The 20987-nt window shown below is 43.9% G+C and overlaps 1 protein-coding gene across 1 annotated transcript in view; it reads left to right on the plus strand.

Moving 5' to 3' along the window:
- cd109 (CD109 molecule) overlaps nt 1-20987 on the plus strand; it is a 112015-nt gene that overhangs the window by 58012 nt on the left and 33016 nt on the right. The window contains exons 19-22 of the mRNA XM_033026045.1: nt 414-531; nt 9444-9557; nt 15985-16200; nt 20523-20664. Coding sequence (XP_032881936.1) covers nt 414-531; nt 9444-9557; nt 15985-16200; nt 20523-20664 — 590 coding nt within the window. The remainder of the gene's footprint in view (nt 1-413; nt 532-9443; nt 9558-15984; nt 16201-20522; nt 20665-20987) is intronic.

Consider the following 20987-nt stretch of genomic DNA (forward strand, 5'->3'; position numbering starts at 1 on the left):
ACTCTATACAATGGCAGAAGGACCTCTTTGCTCATATATTCGATTCCTCTTGTTATAAAGGCCAACATGCCATTCGCTTTCTTCACTGCCTGCTGCACCTGCATGCTTACTTTCATAGACTGATGTACAAGGACCCCCAAATCCCGTTGTACTTCCCATTTTCCCAATTTGACGCCATTTAGATAGTAATCAGCCTTCCTGTTTTTGCTACCAAAGTGGTAACCTCACATTTATCCGCATTAAACTTCATCTGCCATGCATCTGCCCACTCCCCCAACCTGTCCAAGTCACCCTGCATTCTCATAGCATCCTCCTCACAGTTCACACTGCCATCCAGCTTTGTGTCATCTGCAAATTTGCTAATGTTACTTTGATCAATGACTATTCTGTCAAAACTGTTTTCTTTCGATTAGTCTTAACTCAGAGATCAGCATCCAGAGAACAGTTCCCGATTCCCTCACTACCTGGACTGCGAATGCTTTTGCAATATCAGAACACCAGGGTCTTCAGCTGGCCACTGTACCTGCTCAGGTGAGTGTTCCACAATCTTGCCCAGGTGAATTAATTTGTCGCCCAACCAAATATTTCAATTTGTCTGACTGTGGAATATTATAAAACTGAATAGGGGGTTTTCTTTTCCCAGAGAATACGTTGGAATAATTCACAAGAGAAGTGAGTGACTATCAAACTGTAGCTACTTTATTCACAAGTAATATTTGTCAGATGAGGGAAGGAGATTCAAAGCATGCAGTATTTTTATATCATTTTAAAGGTTTCAAAGGTCTTTTATTGTCACATGTACCTATTAAGGTACAATGATATGCAAATTACCATACAGCCATATGAAAAAAAAGAAACAAGACACACAACCACATAAAAGTTAACACAAACATCCACCACAGTGGATTCCCCACATTTCTCACGGTGATGGAAGGCAAAAAAAAGTCCAATCTTTTGATAGCATAAAAGCAAGGTTAGCCATGTACACCTGTTCACAGGATTAACAATGTGATCCAGTATTCTGTAATTTTCCACTGAGAAACAGGCTTTTTTTATCTGTGGATGATGATTGGGGTGTCTATTTATAACCTGGAGTTCACAAGCACTTATTTTGTGTTATTTTTGACTCTTTGTACCAGACATCTTTAACCTAGCTATGTACCCAGACATCTTTAACCTAGCTATGTACCCAGACATCTTTAACCTAGCTATGTACCCAGACATCTTTAACCTAGCTATGTACCAGACATCTTTAACCTAGCTATGTACCCAGACATCTTTAACCTAGCTATGTACCAGACATCTTTAACCTAGCTATGTACCCAGACATCTTTAACCTAGCTATGTACCCAGACATCTATAACCTAGCTATGTACCCAGACATCTTTAACCTAGCTATGTACCCAGACATCTTTAACCTAGCTATGTACCCAGACATCTTTAACCTAGCTATGTACCCAGACATAGCTATGTACCCAGACATCTTTAACCTAGCTATGTACCCAGACATCTTTAACCTAGCTATGTACCCAGACATCTTTAACCTAGCTATGTACCCAGACATCTTTAACCTAGCTATGTACCCAGACATCTTTAACCCGAGTGTGATACATTCACTGATCTTCAATTCCCATGGAATGAAGTGCTGCCCATATTAAAAGACAAAATGGAAGAACAGTTCAGTTCTTCCTACAATTACCACAAATACTGATGCTCCGGTGAGTGTTTCTGAGTGCTGAAGTGGAGGAGCAGACTCTGCTTGGTCTTGCAGAAAGTACACCACTATCATATTCTCCACACAGTTGTTGCCTGATCCACCCTGACAGCTTCTGACAAACCCACCACTTATACCATCCAGAAGAGAAGGGCGCTTGGAAACGCTACCACTCCTGGGTTTACCTCCCAATATAAACACCATCCTGATTTGTCATTATGGCTGTCCCTTCATGCATTTAGACCCTGAAATTCACTTGTTGAATGGTGCAGTGTGGAAAGGTGCATTTTGGGGAGGTGTGGCAAGTCTCCAGAACTAGGGGCCACAGTTTAAGAATAAGTATAATGCCAAGGACACGTAAGTGGGACAGGCCCTTAAGCCATTTAGAACGGAGACGAGGAAACACTTTTTCTCATAGAGAGTGGTGAGTCTGTGGAATTCTCTGCCTCAGAGGGCGGTGGAGGCAGGTTCTCTGGATGCTTTCAAGAGAGAGCTAGATAGGGCTCTTTAAAATAGCGGAGTCAGGGGATATGGGGAGAATGCAGGAACGGGGTACTGATTGGGGATGATCAGCCATGATCACATTGAATGGCGGCGCTGGCTCGAAGGGCCGAATGGCCTACTCCTTAGTGAAGACAGATCCAAAGTACCTGTTCAACTCATCTACCATTTCCTTGTTCCCCATAATAAATTCACCTTTTTCAGTCTTCAATGGTCCAACTTTGGTCTTAACTAATTTTTTACTCTTCACATACCTAAAGAAGCTTTTACTATCCTGCTTTATATTCTTGGCTAGCTTACCTTCGTACCTCATCTTTTCTCCCCGTATTGTTTTTTTGGTTATCTTCTGTTGTTCTTTAAACATTACCCAATCCTCTTGCTTCCTGCTCATCTTTGCTACGTTGTACTTCTTTGCTTTAATTTTTATACTGTCCCTGACGTCCCTTGTCAGCCATGGTCGTCCCTTTCACCCCTTGGAATCTTTCTTTCTCCTAGGAATGAACTGATCTTGCACCTTCTGTATTATTCCTAGAAACGCCTGCCATTTTTGTTCCACTGTCATCCCTGCTAGTGTATCAGGTGTAATGAGGTGTTGCATTTTGGGTTGTCTAACAAGGGCAGGACCTACACAGCAAATGGTAGGCCTCTGTGGAGTAATGTAGAGCAGAGGGATCTAGGAGTACAGGTACATAGTTCGTTGAAGGTCGAGTCACAGGTAGATAAGGTGGTCAAAAAAGCTTTTGGAACTTTGGCCTTCATCAGTTAGAGTATTGAGTATAGAAGTTGGGAGGTCATGTTGCAGTTGTATAATATGTTGGTGAGACTGCATTTAGACTATTGTGTTCAGTTCTGGGCACCATGTTATAGGAAAGATATTGTCAAACTTGAAAGGGTTCAGAAAAGATTTACGAGAATGTTGCCAGGACTAGAGGGTGTGAGCTATAGGGAGAAGTTTAGTAGGCTCGGTCTCTATTCCTTGGAGTGCAGGAGGATGTGAGGTGATCTTATAGAGGTATACCAAATCATGAGAGGAATATATTGGGTAGATGCCCAGAGTAGGAGAATCGAGGACCAGAGGACATACGTTCAAGGTTAAAGGGAAAAGATTCAGTAGGAATCTGAGGGGTAACTTTTTCACACAGAGTGTGGTGGGTGTATAGAAGAAACTGCCAGAGGAGGTAGTTGAGGCTGGGAATATCCAATCATTTAAGAAGCAGTTGGAAAGGTACATGGATAGAACATGTTTGGAGGGATATGGACCAGGCACAGGTAGATGGGACTAGTGTAGCTGGGACATTGTTGGCCGGTGTGGGCAAGTTGGGCCAAAGGGCCTGTTTCTACACTGTATCACTCTATGACTATGACTATTAGGGAATGACTGAGATGAAAATGATCCATGATTATTTTGGCTATTTTCCAAGGCAGTGTGGTGTGGATGGATTTGATGGGGAGGGAGGGGGTGGAGGGTGGCGGGTGGTGAGGCTGGTTTATATAATGGATCCACAACTCTCCACAATTGGTCTTAGGCCGAGCAGTTGCCAAACCAAGCTGTGACGCATCCCAATAAAATGCTTTCTATGGTGCTTCTGTATAATTATGATGGCTTTATGAAGAGTAAACAGAAAGGAGCCAATTCCTTTAAATAAAAAAAACAGGTTTCATAGATTTGCTGGTTGGAAGCAGAAAATGCTGGTGGAAAGATTGCAGGGAAATGAGGAAAATCCTTGACTTCCAGGGTCTAGTACGCACCATGTAGTTCTGGTCACCATGCTGTTGGAATAATGTGATAGTGTTGGAGATGGTCCAGGATGTTGCCTGGTGCCTGGGACGGAGTGGCTAAATTATGAAGAGAGACTGGAGAAGCTAGATCTGTTCAATCTGAGAAGAGGATGTTGAGGGGACATGATTAAGATATCTGGAATTATGAGAATTATAGATATACTGCATGTAACTACATACCCAGAGAGTGGTGAGTACCTGGAATGCACTGCCTGAGAGAGTGGTAGAAGCAGAGTCACTGCCAACACTTCATAAGTGTCTTGATGCGCATAAATCACCTGAGTATTGATGACTATGGATTCAAATGTTGGGAGTTGGGATTAATAATAATGGTTATCATGGACTATATGGTTTCTTCATTATCACATGTACCAAGGTACAGTGAAAAACTTTTTTTTGCATACAGAATAGCAAGACTACGTCCATGCATAAACACAATCTCCCGGGATTGCAAAATGGCCATTGCAGCCAAGGCCCGTTGCAGCCAAGGCCCTTTGCAGCCATCGCGTCCACCATCTCCTCTGAAAATGAGTTTCAGATATCAACTATTCTCCGTGTAAGGAAATCACCCCTTCAAATCCCCTTTAATACTTCTCCCTCTCGCCTTAAACCTATATCTAATTTTTGAAGCTTCTTCTGTGGGGAAAAAAAGATTATGACTATCTACCCACATAATTGTATACATTTCTAACAGACCACCCCTCATCTTCCTTCATTCCAGGGAAAATAAGCCCAGCTTACATATGAAACTACACACAATACTACAACTGCCGCCTATTCAATGTTTTGCAAAGTTGTAACATAATGTCCCAACTTTTATATTCAATGCTCCAACCTATTAAAGCAAGCATGCCATATGCTTCTTCCCCATCTTATTTTCAATGGTTCAATGGTTTAATGATTCAATGGTCATTTATTGTCACATGTACTGAGGTACAGTGAAATTTGATTTGCCATACAGTCATACATTAAAAAAAGCAACAGGATACATAACTACATAAAGATTAACCGTAGACTTAAACTGCCACCACAGCAGTCTCCGCAAACACAGAGATCACTGCACTCACGGCATTTGTGGAGTGCCTCCGTGATGGATTCTTAGAGCAGCTTGTACTGGAGCCTACCAGGGAGAGGGCAATTTTGGATTTAGTGTTGTGTAATGAACTGGATTTGATAAGGGAACTAAATAAAACAAATTTCTTGCTATTGAGGGAATGCAGCGTAGGTTCACAAGGTTAATTCCCGGGATGGCGGGACTGTCATATGTTGATAGAATGGAGCGGCTGGGCTTGTATACTCTGGAATTTAGAAGGATGAGAGGGATCTCATTGAAACATATAAAATTATTAAGGGTTTGGACATGCTAGAGGCAGGATACATGTTCCTGGTGTTGGGGGAGCCCAGAACCAGGGGCCACTGTTTAAGAATTAGGGGTAAGCCATTTAGAACGGAGATGAGGAAACACTTTTTCACACAGAGAGTTGTGAGTCTGTGGAATTCTCTGCCTCAGAGGGTGGTAAAGGCTGGTTCTCTGGATACTTTCAAGAGAGAGCTAGATAGGGCTCTTAAAGATAGCGGAGTCAGGGGATATGGGGAGAAGGCAGGAACGGGGTACAGATTGGGAATGATCAGCCATGATCATATTGAATGGCGGTGCTGGCTCGAAGGGCTGAATGGCCCACTCCTGCACCTATTATCTATTGTAAATTGGATTAAGTAGCATTTTCAATATTTTTGTCCAACTTTCCATCTGTAGCCTGAGACAACCTTTCTCACCATGCACTGCACCAATAATTTCCATGTCATCTGCAAACTTATTAATCATATTTCCTCTATTCACAAGATAGACACAAAATGCTGGAGTAAGTCAGCTGGTCAGGCAGCATCTCTGGAGAAAAGGTATAAGTGATGTATGATTAAGAAGGACCCAACCTGAAAAGTCACCTATTCCTTTTCTCCAGAGATGCTGCCTGACCTGTTGGGTTACTCCAGCATTTTGTGCCTGTCTTCAGTATAAACCAACATCTGCAGTTCCTGCCTACACACTTCCTATATTCACATCCAAGTTGTTGATATATTTATCATAAACAACAAAGGTCCTAGGACTTTACACAAAAAACACAAACTGCTGAAGTAGCTCGGATCAGGCAGCATCTCTGGAAGAAACGGACAAGTAACATTTTGGGTTAGGACCCTTCTTCAAACTCTACTCCAGTGATATTGCCTGACTCGCTGAGTTACTCCAGCCCTTTGAGCTTTACTTAAGGTTCCAGCATCTGCAATTCCTTGTTTACTCATTGGTCAACATGTGTCAGTCAGGAGTTAAATGAATATTTCCCTGCATGTGGATGTAATTTTTAAACATTGCCACCAGATGGCTCCAGACTCAAGAATATTCATGCACAAGGAATTTCATCAAAACCTTTCAATCAAAATATTAGTAGCATTATTTATTTATGATATCCACATACCTCTTTTCTACCACTTATTCAGATTACATATTCAACCAAAGAAACACCAATAATCTGTCCTAATTCGAAGGGCAAGGAAGAGAGTGTTATTTCCAAAAGGACATAAAGTGCTGGAGTACCTTTGCTGGTAAGGCAGCATCTCTGGAGGACATGGATAGATGATGTTTAGGGTCGAGACTCTTCTCTGCTGCCTGATCTGCTGAGTTACTCCAGCACTTTGTATATTTTAGTGCAATAACCAACATCTGTAGTTCTTTGTTCCTACATCCTGTGTTATTTCCTAGTATTGTTACAACTTAATGACGGATTTCTACAACTTCTTCTGTAGCTGCAGGGTATCTCAAAGGAATTTGCAGCCCAATAAACACTTTGTAAGTGTACACAGCTGTAATGTAGGACAGGTCGCAGCCAATTTATGCAGAGCAAGCTCTCGCAAATTGCAGTTTAAACACAATAAAATAATCTGATTGTAGAGACTCTAGCTTGGGATAGATATTGTTCTCAAGACACTAGGAGAACTCCCTGCTTTGCTTAAGATTAGTGTCATAGGTTCTTTCACATCTCACAGGGTCAGTGCAAGTGACAGCGGTGCTCTCTCTCTCTCAATACTGCACTGTCTTCTTGTAGTTTTGTGCTCAAAGATCTGGACTGGGACTTAAACCCACAACATTCAGACTCCGAGGCAATATAGGAAGTGTGTAGGCAGGAACTGCAGATGCTGGTATATACAGAAGACAGACACAAAATGCTGGAGTAACTCAACTGGTGTATGATTTTCTCACTTTAATACGGCATGGTGGCGCAGCACCGGAGTCCCGGGTTCGACCCCGACGATGTGTGCTGCTCCTACGGAGTTTGTACATTCTCTCATGACCGCGTGGGTTTTCTTTGAGATCTTTGGTTTCCTCCCACACTCCAAATATGTACAGGTTTGTAAGCTAATTGACTTGGTATAAGTGTAAATTGTCCCCAGTGTGTGTAGGATAACGTTAATGTGTGTGGATCGCTGGTCGGTGTGGACTCGGTGTAAGTGTAAATTGTCCCCAGTGTGTGTAGGATAACGTTAATGTGCGTGGATAGCTGGTCGGTGTGGACTCGGTGTAAGTGTAAATTGTCCCCAGTGTGTGTGGGATAACGTTAATGTGTGTGGATCGCTGGTCGGTGTGGACTCGGTGTAAGTGTAAATTGTCCCCAGTGTGTGTAGGATAACATTAATGTGCGCGGATCGATGGTCGGTGTGGACTCGGTGTAAGTGTAAATTGTCCCCAGTGTGTAGGATAACGCTAATGTGCGTGGATCGATGGTCGGTGTGGACTTGGTGTAAGTGTAAATTGTCCCCAGTGTGTAGGATAACGTTAATGTGCGTGGATCGCTGGTCGGTGTGGACTCGGTGTAAGTGTAAATTGTCCCCAGTGTGTGTAGGATAACGTTAATGTGCGTGGATCGATGGTCGGTGTGGACTCGGTGGGCTTAAGGGCCGATTTCTGCGCGGTATCTCTAAACTAAATTAAACTAAGTCATCCACTTCTTACACTCTGATGTGGAGATGCCCAGATCATTGACAACTGCTCAACCTGCAACTGACACTTCTGTAGTTCAAGGAATTGCATCAACACTCAAACAGAAGAGATTACTGTGGGACAGTATATGGGATGGAACAAAGAACTGTTCCCAGCAGAATGGGATTCTATGGAGACACAAAGAACTGCAGACGCTAGTTTACAAAAAAATACACAAGGTGCTTGTGTTAGACAGCGGGTCAGGCACCATCTCTGGAGAACATGAATAGGTGACATTTCGGGTCGGGTGTTTTATAGATTCTATGGAACTCATTTATCTTTTCCACTCCTTTAGTTCGGAAGACTAAAAGGCATAGGAGCTGAATTAGGCCATTCGGACCATTTGATGAAAGGTTGATCTATTTTATCCTCACAACACCATTCTCCTGCCTTCTCCCCATAACGTTTTGACGCCACTCACCATTCAGGGCTCTGTTCTTGCACTCCCCAGATGTGGCGTTCATGGCACAATGGGTACGCAGAGAAAATAATCTGGGCTGTGCTCAGGGAGCATGCCCTGTTGAAGGTGCTGTCTGTCAGCAAAGGTATTATCCCACTTAAACCCCTAATGCAGGATAATGCAGGAAGAGCTATTACTGGCCAACATTCATTGCTTAACCAGCATCACTGAATTAGACTCTTTCTATAGTTGTAAGGATTTTCTTGACTTGGCAGTTTCATGTCCCTGTTTTGTAAGTGTGATCTATTTGTCAAAAGCAATTCTTTGTGAAATTTTGTTAAATGCTGAATTATGAAATGGTCCTTCCTCCATTGTATTACTTAACACCAAGAGGCCAGAGGGAATCTTTCTGCTGGTCCTACCATCATACACAGAGAAACACACGCACACGCACACACGCACACACGCACACACGCACACACGCACACACGCGCACACACACACACACACACACACACACACACACACACACACACACACACACACACTCACACTCACACCCACACCCACACCCACACCCACACCCACACCCACACCCACACCCACACCCACACCCACACCCACACCCACACCCACACCCACACCCACACCCACACCCACACCCACACCCACACTCACACTCACACTCTCACACTCTCTCTCTCTCTCTTGTGCTCCCTATAAAAACTTTCCATTAATGAGGACAGTTCAGAAAGTGAATGCCAAGTTACTGGGGTTTAGGCAGGGTTATGGAAGTGAGGTTAAAATGATCTCATTAAATGAAGGATATAGCATGAGGGTTCTAATTCATATGTTCATACATTCATAACCTACTGCATAAGGCTGGAATGAGCCAAAGACTGGGAACAAAAATTCAAAAGTGAAATAGATTGTATACTAGTTTTCCAAATAATTTTGTGATCTGAGATTTAATTCAATTAAGTGTGGGTAACAACTTGCCTGCTTTTTTTGATTAACAGTTGGAGGTCTTCAAGTCTTTCTTTTTGGAATTAAACCTCCCATACTCTGTGACCAGAGGGGAACAACTAATTCTGGAAATAAGCATCTTCAACTACCTGGAACAGACACAAGAGGTAATGGACCTTAATAATAATAAAAATAATAATAATACACTTTATTGTCAGTGTAAATACATACAATGAAATTTCAGGCGCACTGCCCGAGCGGAGCTCCAACATATCAGATAAATAATAACGACAATGGAAACAGCAAAAACGGCAAGAAAAATGTAATCGTCAGATTGTGCAATATTTCACAGTATAATGTTATAGCAGTACAAAATATTGGCTATGGGGGTGTGTATTCAGTGCAGAGCTCAGAGTGGTGATGGCCTTGGGGTAGAAACTGTTTGTTAATCTTGTAGTGTGTGATTTGATGGACCTGTAACGCTTTCCTGAGGCAGAAGGGCAAACAAGTGATGTGCGGGATGAGATGAGTCCTTTAGGATGCATGATGCCTTTCACAGGCAACGAGAGCTATAGATCTCTTCCAGGGCAGGCAGATGTGTGTTGGTACACAAAAATGCTGGAGAAACTCAGCGGGTGCTGCAGCACCTATGGAGCGAAGGAGATAGGCAACGTTTCGGCCCGAAGGTATTACCCCATTTTAAGCCCTAATGCAGGAAGAGCTGTTACTGGCCAACATTCATTGCTCAACCAGCATCACTGAATTAGACTATTTCTTTAGTTGTAAGGATTTTCATGACTGTAAATTGGCAGTTTCATGTTCCTGTTTTGTAGGTGTGATCTATCTGTCAAAAGCAATTCTTTGCGAAATGTTGTTAAATGCTGAATTATGAAATGGTCTTTCCTCCATTGTATTACTTAACACCAAGAGGCCAGAGGGAATCTTTCTGCTGGTCCTACCATCATCACTCACACGCGTATAAGCATATACACACACACACACACAGAGTAAGAAACACCACACAGACACAGGTACACACACACACACACACACATGGAAACATACGCTGGCACAGATACAGACACAAAAGCACAAACACACATACACAGAGAAACACATGCGCGCGCACACACACCCACACACACACACACACACACACACACACACACACACACACACACACACACACACACACACACACACACACATTTGTGCTCACTTCCTATAAAAACTTTCCATTAATGAGGACAGTTCAGAAAGTGAATGCCAAGTTACTGGGGTTTAGGCAGGGTTATGGAAGTGAGGTTAAAATTCAGAAAGTGAATGCCAAGTTACTGGGGTTTAGGCAGGGTTATGGAAGTGAGGTTAAAATGATCTCATTAAATGGAGGATATAGCATGAGGGTTCTAATTCAAATGTTCATACATTCATAACCTACTGCATAAGGCTGGAATGAGCCAAAGACTGGGAACAAAAATTCAAAAGTGAAATAGATTGTATAGATTGAAATAAACGTTGCCTATCTCCTTCGCTCCATAGATGCTGCTGCACCCGCTGAGGTTCTCCAGCATTTTTGTGTACCTTCGATTTTCCAGCATCTGCAGTTCCTTCTTAAACACAGATGTGTGTGGGTGATCTTCTGGGCTGTATTGATGACTCTGCAGTGCTTTCTTGTCAACTGCAGAACTATTGCCATATCACATCAGGATGCCATGTGTCAGGACACTCTCTATGGAGCAACGGTAGAATGACACTAGCAGCTGTTGTGGCAAGTTGACTTTCCCGAGTGATCTTAGGAAGTAAAGCCATTGTTGTGCCTTCTTTACCAGGGAGTTTGTGTTAGTTGACCACCTGAGATCTGCTGAGATGTTACCAGTGTGTCACTGGATTAATCTGTGGGGGCTGCAGTGAAGTGGTTTGACCTTTCTGGTGGCTAATGATGCTTTGGATTACTTTAAGCATGCACCGTTTTGTTTCAGTGTTGGATTGGTAACTTCACGCTGTAACAACAAGCAGCCAGAGCAACTGGGTGCTAGAGTTAAAAAAAACTTCTGGGAGAGCTCAACAGGTCAGACAGCGTCTGTGGATGGAAATGGACAGATGACTTTGATGATGAAAGGGTCTGGACCCTTCTTGAGACTGCAGAGGAGAGGAAGCCAGGTGATAGGCTATTCAAGGAATTGTGTTCGCACTTAGGAAGCACTTCTGAGAAATGTTTAAACAAAGAACTGCAGATGGTGTTTTGCAAAAAAAAACACGCAAAGTGCTGGAGTAAGTTAGCAGGTCAGGCAGCATCCTTGGAGACCATGGATTGGTGACGTTTCTAGTTGGGATGGGTCACCTATCCATTTTCTCTAGGGATGCTGTCTGACCTGATGAGTTACTCTAGCACTTTGTGTCTTTTTTTTCGAGAAATGTTTTACTGGACTAATATTTGAAATGGGCCTGCCACTGAAGTCTAGAAGAAAGAAAGTTGACTTGATTAAAATGTATAAGATCATTTGGGGATTTTTTAATCGTGGAAGTAGAGAGATATGTACAGAATTTTGCAATGGTGATCTCTATTTAAAAAAAAAGATTTCTCATTTAAGACATGGATGATGTCTAAGTCAAACAACTTTTTTCAGAAGGTTGTGACACCTAGGTATTCTCTTCCTTAAAAGGAATTGAAAGCAGAGCCTTTGATTTTTTTTTTCAAGGAAGAGGCAGATAGATTCTTGTTAAACAAGGAATGGCCTGGATTTTTCTCTCCAGTCTGCGCTGGGTTATTTTTCCAATCCAACAGTAAGAGGTCGGGTGAGTTCAACCAAGATCGCTGATGGGTGAGAAATGTCGATAAGCCAGTTTGTGCAAGGGGGGGGGGGGGGGGGTGGTCTGGCACTCACAGCATAAAGATGTTTCATGGAATACCAAAAAATTCTGTCTGGAATAACACGCAATCAACAGGAACTTGTGGATGCCCTGGGCAGAATTAGCCCACCATGCCTGATTCATGAGAAGCTACAGACCATAGTGTGCATGTTTTGAAATAAACAAGTACTGCAGTACAGTCATGACCAACAGATGCGTTATCATTGTGGTTATGTTGCCAGACCAATAATTCAACCCCCTGGCTTTACGATCCAGGGACATTAGTTCAAATCTCACCACAACAGCTGGGAATGAAATGCAAGTCTCCATACCAGTAACTATAGAACTATCAGATCACTGGCTCACTAACATGTCCTTAGCCTGTATGATTTGGATAATGACTCTTTCGTGACTTGTTTGGGCACAAAAATACTGTCCTTACCTATGGATTAAGAACGCAGTGGTCTCCGCGAGCTGAAAATACAGACTTGCGGTGAGCAATCTGAGCTTAAAATCACAAGTTCACAAGTTATAGGAGTAGAATTAGGCCTTTCGACCCATCGTCTATTCCGCCATTCAGTCATGGCTGATCTTTGCCTCTCAATTCCATGTTCCTGCCTTCTCCCTAAAACCCTTGACACCTATTTATAAAAATCTATTTATAAAAATATTCACTGACTTGGCCTCCACCGACCTCTGTGGCAATTAGTTCCACAGATTGATTACCCCTTGGCTAATGAAATTCCTCCTCATCTCAAGTTCAAGTTCAAGTTCAAATTTATTTGTCACATGCACCATTAGGTGCAGTGAAATGTAATTTACCATGCAGCATTACAATTAAAAAAGGACACAATGCACAACATAATTCAACACAGACATCGGGGTGGAGGATTACAACCTTCACGTGCTCCGCCCTATTTTGACGAATGCAATCAACCTGGCGTGCACAATCAAATAAGATCAAATAGAACTAGTTGTCCTACAACTTTAGGCTATGCACGCCATACGCAAGAAGAAGAGGAAGAACACAGACATCCACCACAGTATTCTTCACTGTGGCGGAAAGCAATACAGTTCAAACAGTCCTCCTCCTCCTCCCTTGTTCAACCGTGGTTGGGGGCCTGACCCTCCATAGTCGCTGCCTTGGATGGCCCGATGTTCAAGCCCTCTGGTTGGGATGGTCGGAACGCCAACGTCGGGACAGGTCGAGTCGCGGCTGGGAGCTCCCAATCGACCACCTCCTTACCGGAGACTGCGGCTTCCAGATGTTGTAGGCCGCCGGCGGTTAGAGCTCTTCTATGGCGAGCCCTGGCGAGGGATCGCCCGCTCAATGATAGAAAGTAAAGTCCACTCCACGCCTGCCGCCAGAAGCTCCACAGACAGAGGCTCCAGGATGTTGTAGGCCGCAGGCCCGACTCTGGGATAGGCCGCACCTAAGCTCTGGGCCCGACTCCGGGAAAGGCCGCACCAAACCAGCTGTAAGGCCGCGAAGAGGGGGCGCGAAGAAGCGACAGGGAAGAAAGTCGCATCTCCATCGAGGTAGGTGCCCGAAAACGGTTTCCCCCACCATCCCCCACACAAGACATACAGTGAAACACTAAAACAAGCTTTTGGACATACTAAAAAAAACAAAAAAGTGGAAACAACGAACCCGCTGCAGGCGAGGCAGCCGACTCGCAGCGCCACAAGAATGTTACCCTCCTTTCTAAAAGAGCGTCCTTTAATTCTGAGGCTATGACCTCTGGCCCTAGACTCTTCTGCCAGTGGAAACATCCTTTCCACATCCACTGTATTTATGCCTTTCTTTATTCTCAGAAACGTTGGAGCAGTGATGTAGATGGCAGGAGTGTAAGGGACTTGATTTACTGCATGGACTGAATTAAAGGAGATGAGAAGGAATTTCTTTAGTCAGAGGATGGTGAATCTGTGGCATTCATTGACCCAGACGGCTCTGAATTCAATGGTTAATTTTAATGTGGATATTGACAGTTTTTTGATTATTAAGAGTGACAAGGGTTATGAATGAAGGCAGAAGAACCAGGTTGAGAGGAAGAGATAGATCAGCCATGATTGAATGGTGGAGTAGACTTGATAGGCTGAATGGCTTAATTCAAGTTTAAGTTCACATTTATTGTCCCATGCACCAATTGGTACAGTGCAATTTGAGTTACCACACAGATATATGAATAAAAAGAAAACAATACACAATTGAATTTAACATACACATCCGCCACAGTGGAATCAATGTTTCTTACTGTGATGGAAGGCAATAAAGTTCAGTCATCTTCCTCTTTGTTCACCCATGGTCGGGGCCATGAACCCTCTGCTATTGCCGCTACGGACGGCCCAATGCACAGGCCCTCTCACCAGGATGATCGAAACTATGGCATCGGAATGGAGGAACACACTTTGTGGCTTGGAGTTTCCGAATCGGCCGCTTCTTACCGGAGACCGCGGCTTCCAAAGTCCACAGGCGGAGCTGGGCGGAGCTCCAACACTGGCGATCCTCGACAAAAATCCCAGGCCTCCGCTATGTTAAAGTCAGCGTCGCGCCCGTGGCTAAAAGCTCCGCAGACGACAGCTCCACGATGTTCCAGTCAGTAGGCCCCGCTCGATGGCGCTCCAACACTGGCGAACCCCGGCAAGGGATCACCCCGCTTCGCGATGGTAATTCAGCGCTGCGCCTGCTGCTGAAACTCTGGGCCAGTCTCCGGTAGGAAAGGCCGCACCAATACAGTTGGTAGGCCGCGAGGGGGGGCTTCTTCTTCTTTCGTGTCCATCTTCCATGTTTCAAATGTTGACATCGCTGTCATCGTCCGTCCTGAAAAGGACGCAAGCTTCCAGCGACAATCAGTGGGAGCCATCACTTGTTGCAATAGATGATGGTGGTAGCAAAATTAGCTCAGGATACTTCAAATTTCCAGCCCCATGACATGGACACTTTTGCTATGGTGCCACGCGAAGATGCGACGTGTAGAAAAGACGCATCTCCGTCCAGCTAAGTGACTGAAAAACGGTTTCCCCCTATTCCTACCCCACAACCCCCCGCAGAAGACATACTGAGAAACATTAAAACATACATTTAGACGCACTAAAAATAACAAAAAAAGGCAAAATGACCGATGAGCTGCTGGCGAGTCAGCCACTGCGGTGGCGCCACCCGAACTTGCTCCTAGAACTTGTAAATATGAACTTAATGACCTACAAACTCTGTCATGCTTGTATGACAAGAATTCATTAAATAATCACAGTGGGGGATGCCAAATTCTTCTAAAGCTCTCAAGCACAAAGGGCTGCACAGTGGCAATTAACCCCATTTTGCTTTTCTGGGCCTTGAAGCAACTAATCTCCACAGGGTGAGGCTGGAGAGCTGCCACCGAAGAGGCTGGTGGTAAACCATTTTCCTGCTGGATGCAAATAGGAGTGATTCCCGGATTATTCGGAGAGAACTGTGGGCCCCCCCCCCCCCCCCCCCGATCGCTGACGGGATACACAAGCAACATTTTGGCTCTCTACACTGTTTAGGCCCAGGTCTAGTATTTCTTGAAGCTTGAAGCGTGAAGCTTGCTTCTCCATTTCACTTCTTACAGCCAAGTGGTCTGAATACACGAGCCATGATATTGAGAAGCCTTGACTCAATACTGTCAGAATGTAAGTTCAAATCCCCCCCTGGATAATTTGTGAGTTTACCTTGTTGAAAAGTTAATAAACTGGATAAAGGTGGCTTTTGTTTTAATTTCGCAGGTTCAGGTGGACGTGGAGTTGGGGGACTTTTTTGATTTGATTTCAGTGCTGAGCGAGAACAATGTACCCAGCAGCAAGACGGGGTCTGTGAGGAGTCAGGAGGCCCATGTATTTTACTTCCCTGTAACAACAAAGGTTCTCGGAAAGGTTCCTGTTACAGTGAAGGCAACGACCACAGTTGCATTTGATGCTGTCACCAAGCACATTTTAGTGAAGGTAAGACTTGCATTTGGTTATTCCTCTTGACCAGGTATTTTAAAGGCAACTTCACAAACTGAGTCAAATTCAGAGGTTGCTAAGAATATTCACGTACATGGTATGGACATGGTGCGCCAAAGGGTCTGTGCTGCACAACTATGTCATTTTCTGGGCTTTAGAAGTAGTGGCATAGAATACAAAAGCAAGGAAGTGAAGTGACAACCTTTGGTTGGCATGGATGAGTTGGGCCATTAGGTCTCTTTCTGTGCTGTGTAAATTTATGACCTAATGATTCTTAATAAAATCATTGACAAGGCCACAGTGAGAATAGAGTCTAGTTCTGCGTGTCATATGTTAGGAAGTTTAAGGCCTTGCACATGGTGTAGGGTAGATTTACAAAAAAATTAAGGGTTTATAATGGAGTGATTAAGCAGAATAAGAGGGTGTCAGCTGTTAGGATTATTGGATCCTTGGAATATTTCATCTGGAGCATCAGAGGTTGAGAAGAGATCTGATAGATGTATACAAAATTATGAGAGGCATATATAGGGTAGACATTCAGAAGGATCCTATGTCAAGGATGAGAGGACATAGCTTTAAGGTCTGAGGGAAATGTTTAAAGTAGTTGTTACTGGGCCCTCATCTAGAACGCTGGTTCACTGATTCAAGGGCATTGGTTCAAATCCACCATAGCTTGTGGGAGAATGGTGGGATTTACTATCAAGAAATTATATAACCTCTGGAATTGAAGGCAAGTTTTTTTTACACAGAGAATAGTGCGTGGCTAGAATGTGCTATCAGGGGCGGTGGCAGAGGTAGATATAGTAGTGGTGTTTGAGGCTTTTAGATGGGCATATGGATATGTAGGGATTGGAGGGATATCGATCATGCAGGCAGAGGAGAATAGTTTAACTTGGAATGATGTTCAGCGCAGAAGCACCTGCTCCTGTGCTGTGCTGTTCTATTTGGTAGGAGAGTTGGTAAACAGAGATGTAAATGAATGGGCAAATAAACCAGAAGAAAGGAAGAACATTTACTCTGCAGTGAATTGATGTGACGTGGAACACAGTGCTTGATAGGCTGGTGAAAGCAGATTCCCTCAACAACATGATTGGGAAAATCCCTGAAGTATGTAGGATTGTGGGCAGTGGGACGAATGAAATTGCTTTTTCAAGGAGCCTGATGGAGCTGATGGTCGCCTCCTGTGCCATGTGATTACAGAAGTTACCTCCTCTAAATCCAGTCAATTGCAGTGGTTGGTTTTGGGGGTGGGTGGAAATGGGTGGAGCGAGAGAGGAAGTAGGAGTGAGAGCTTAGGATTGATTTGGCTGCACACCCAGTATGGTCAACCTTGATATGGCTGAGGTCGCAGAATCTCCCAGTGACATGGCAATGCAGTCACTGCAGTTGATAAGCAACAATGTTCAGCAATGTGAAGTCAAAGAGGAATGATCTTATTCCAAGCTTGGTTGATGAATGCACATTGGCCAGGACCACCAGGGGAAAGTCCCCTGCTCTTCAAAGTACAGGGACCTCATTGAAACTTACCGAATAGTGAAAGGCCTGGATAGAATGAATGTGGAGAGGATGTTTCCACAAATGGGAGGGTCAAGGGCCAGAGGCTATAGCCTCAGAATAAAAGGATGTACCTTTAGAAAGGAGATGAGAAGGAATTTATTTAATCAGAGGGTGGTGAATCTGTGGAATTCATTGCCACAGATGGCTGTACAGCCCAACTCAATTGATATTTTGAAGGTGAAAATTGATAGTTTCTTGATGAGTAAGGATGTCAGAGGTTATGGAGTGAAGGCAGGAGAATGGGGTTGAGAGGGAGAGATAGATCAGCCATGATGAAATGGCTGAGTAGACTTGATCGGCTGAATGGCCTAATTCTGCTCCTAGAACATGAACTTATGAAGTAACATTTCATGAACGTCGAGAGATGTAGTCACAATGTGATTTGAAGAAATGCCCTGGGTCATGGTCCAGGCTAGCATCTAAAACTATCAGGGACATTGATTCAAATCCCACCATTGCTTGTGGGAAAAGGGGGGCTGGGGGGGGGGGGGGGGGGGGAGAGGATATATTATTAGGAAATTTTATAAACATATAAACTCTGGAATGAAAGGCTTAATGCCCTGAAAGGGAACCTTGCATTAACCTTTATTTTAAAAGAAAAACATCTGGTTTATTTCTATCCTTCAGGGAAGGAAATATGTTATGCTTACCCAATCAAAGTCAGAAGTTCATAACATTAAGAGGGGTTTACATAAGGTGGAAATTATGAGAGGCATACTAGGGTGGAAATGCCAAAGACTAAAGGCCATGGACTTTAGAGATACAGTGCGGAAACAGGCTCTTTGGCCCACTGAAGCCACATTGACCATCGATCACTCCATACATCAGTTCTATCCTACACGCTTGGGGCAATTTTACAATTTTACCAAAGCCAATTAACCTACAAACCCGTACATCTTGGGAGGAAACCAGAGATCCAGGAGAACACCCATGCAGGGAGAACATAGAAACTCCGTACAGACAAGCACGCATAGTCGGGAATGAACCCGGGCCTCTGGAGCTGTAAGGCACAACTCTACAGCTGTGCTACCGTGCTGCCCTGGTGGAAACAGATATGATAGCAGCCATTAAATGGCATTTAGACCGGCACATGAAGAGACAGGGGATAGAGGGATGTAGATCACGTGCAGGCAGATGGGATTAGTTAGATTGGCGTCATCGGCGGTGCAGATATATTGGGTCGAAGAGCCTGTTCCGATGTTGAACCCTTCTATGTTTGTGCTACACGTGACTCCCGATCCACTGGTGTGGCTTACTCTTAATTCCCCTCAAACAGTCCAACAAGCTACACAGTTCAGGGGATGGGCAATAACTGCTTACTTTGCCAATTACATCCAGACTACATGACCTGAGAGAAAATCAGACATTTCCTGAGAAAGGCAGCTCTCACAGGTCAACTTTGATATTGTGTCCAAGCCTTTGAAAGGAATTGGAATCATTGGGCGCATGACTCAAAGAGGAGAGCATTACCCGCTGGGCCACAGTTGATATGATGTAACAGCTTCACTGAAGCCAGCTAAATACGCTGAGACCTCCAATATTTGGAATCCTAGCAACGTACTTGGATCCTCTGGGCTTTACCTAATGGTGTAGCAGTGAGAAGGTTGAATAGGTTCAGATTTTACAAATGTGTTACAGATGATGCATGGCCCAGATCTCTGAAAGTCTGGGAGCAATCCCCGTAATGGATTGTTTAACTTGGACCATGACTATGGGGTTAAATTTAAACATAGAAAAAGCCTCAAGCAAGCACAGTGATTAGGAATAATCCTTTCAACCAGATCAGTGGATATGTGGGAATGGCACGCGACAGAAAACTACTGGTGTAACTCTTTCGAAACAGAATTAGATGAATTTTGCATATGGGCTTGTGAAAGGAAAGTGACGAGGGATAATCAGGGCTGCAGAGCAGCAGCAGAAGGGGGAGGGCTTAAAAATATTATTGTGCAGAAGGGGTCCTTTTGGTACATTGAGTCTTTGGTGGCTCCTAGCAATAGCAATCTACACTCTTCCCAACTTAATGACAACCTTCCTAGAACTGGGTAACCAGAACTGCATGTAATATTCCAAGTGTAGTGTTAACAAGGACTTGTTCAGCTGCATCATGATGTTGCAACTTTAGAACTCAATGCCCTTCCCAATGAAAGCAAATGCCTTCTTAACCATCCTGTCCACCTGACTCACCACTTTTAGGAAACCATGCACCTATACTGCCAGGAGGTGAAGTTTCTTATAAGAATTGACATGAAACTGGAAATGTTCAAGATGCAAGGTAATTGACAAAAGGGAGATGAGTATTTTCTTTTATCGTGAAAGAGAGCAGTGAGAAATTCAATAGTATCTTTCAGTAGAGAATTGGATAATACTTTGAAGGGAAATATTTAGTGTAAGAGTAGGGAGAGTTGAACAAATTGGTTTGCTCCACTAAAGTGCCCACCCATTTACAATTTCCAAGGTAGAAATGTCATATACCAGGGGGCATAGCTTTTTACGGTGAGAGAGGAAATGTGCAAGGCAATTTCTTTTTACACGAAGAGTGCTGGGTGCATGGAATAATCAATGGAGGTGGCAGAAGCAGATACAATAGCATTGTTTAAGAGGCTTTTGGACAGGCATGTGAATGGAAGGATATAAATAAAACGTTTGTAAAATCCCAATTTGTTCTTTGGTTTACTTATATCTCAAAACCTTTATTAATGGAGACTCCTAAATCCTGGTGAATGGAAGGATGTTTGACACTTTGCTTGCCTCCCTGTCCTCAGGCTGAAGGGATAGAGCAGTCATTCTCCAAGGCATTCCTTGTGGCCCCAAAAGCTAACGAACAACTTTGGACTGAGGCAATACAATTCAGCTTCCCGGAAAACGTGGTGGAGGGAAGCCAGAGGGCTCATGTCACCGTGATCGGTAAGAAGGCTCCATCCTGTTTAGTTTAGTTTAGTTTAGAGATACAGCACGTAAACCGGCCCATCGGCCCACAGAGATCGCGCCAACCAGCAATCTTCACACACGAGCCCCTATCCCACACACTAGGGATAATTTACAGTTTTTACCGAAGCCAATTAACCTACAAACCTGTACATCTTTGGAATGTGGGGGGAAACCAGAGCACCCAGGGAAAACCCACACAGTCACGGGGAGCATGTACAAACTCTGTACCGACAGCACCCGTAATCAGGATCGAACCCAGGTCTCTGGTGCCGTAAGGCAGCATCTCTACCACCGCTCCG

This window comes from Amblyraja radiata, chromosome 8 (assembly GCF_010909765.2).
Source record: "Amblyraja radiata isolate CabotCenter1 chromosome 8, sAmbRad1.1.pri, whole genome shotgun sequence".
Classification (NCBI taxonomy): domain Eukaryota; kingdom Metazoa; phylum Chordata; class Chondrichthyes; order Rajiformes; family Rajidae; genus Amblyraja; species Amblyraja radiata.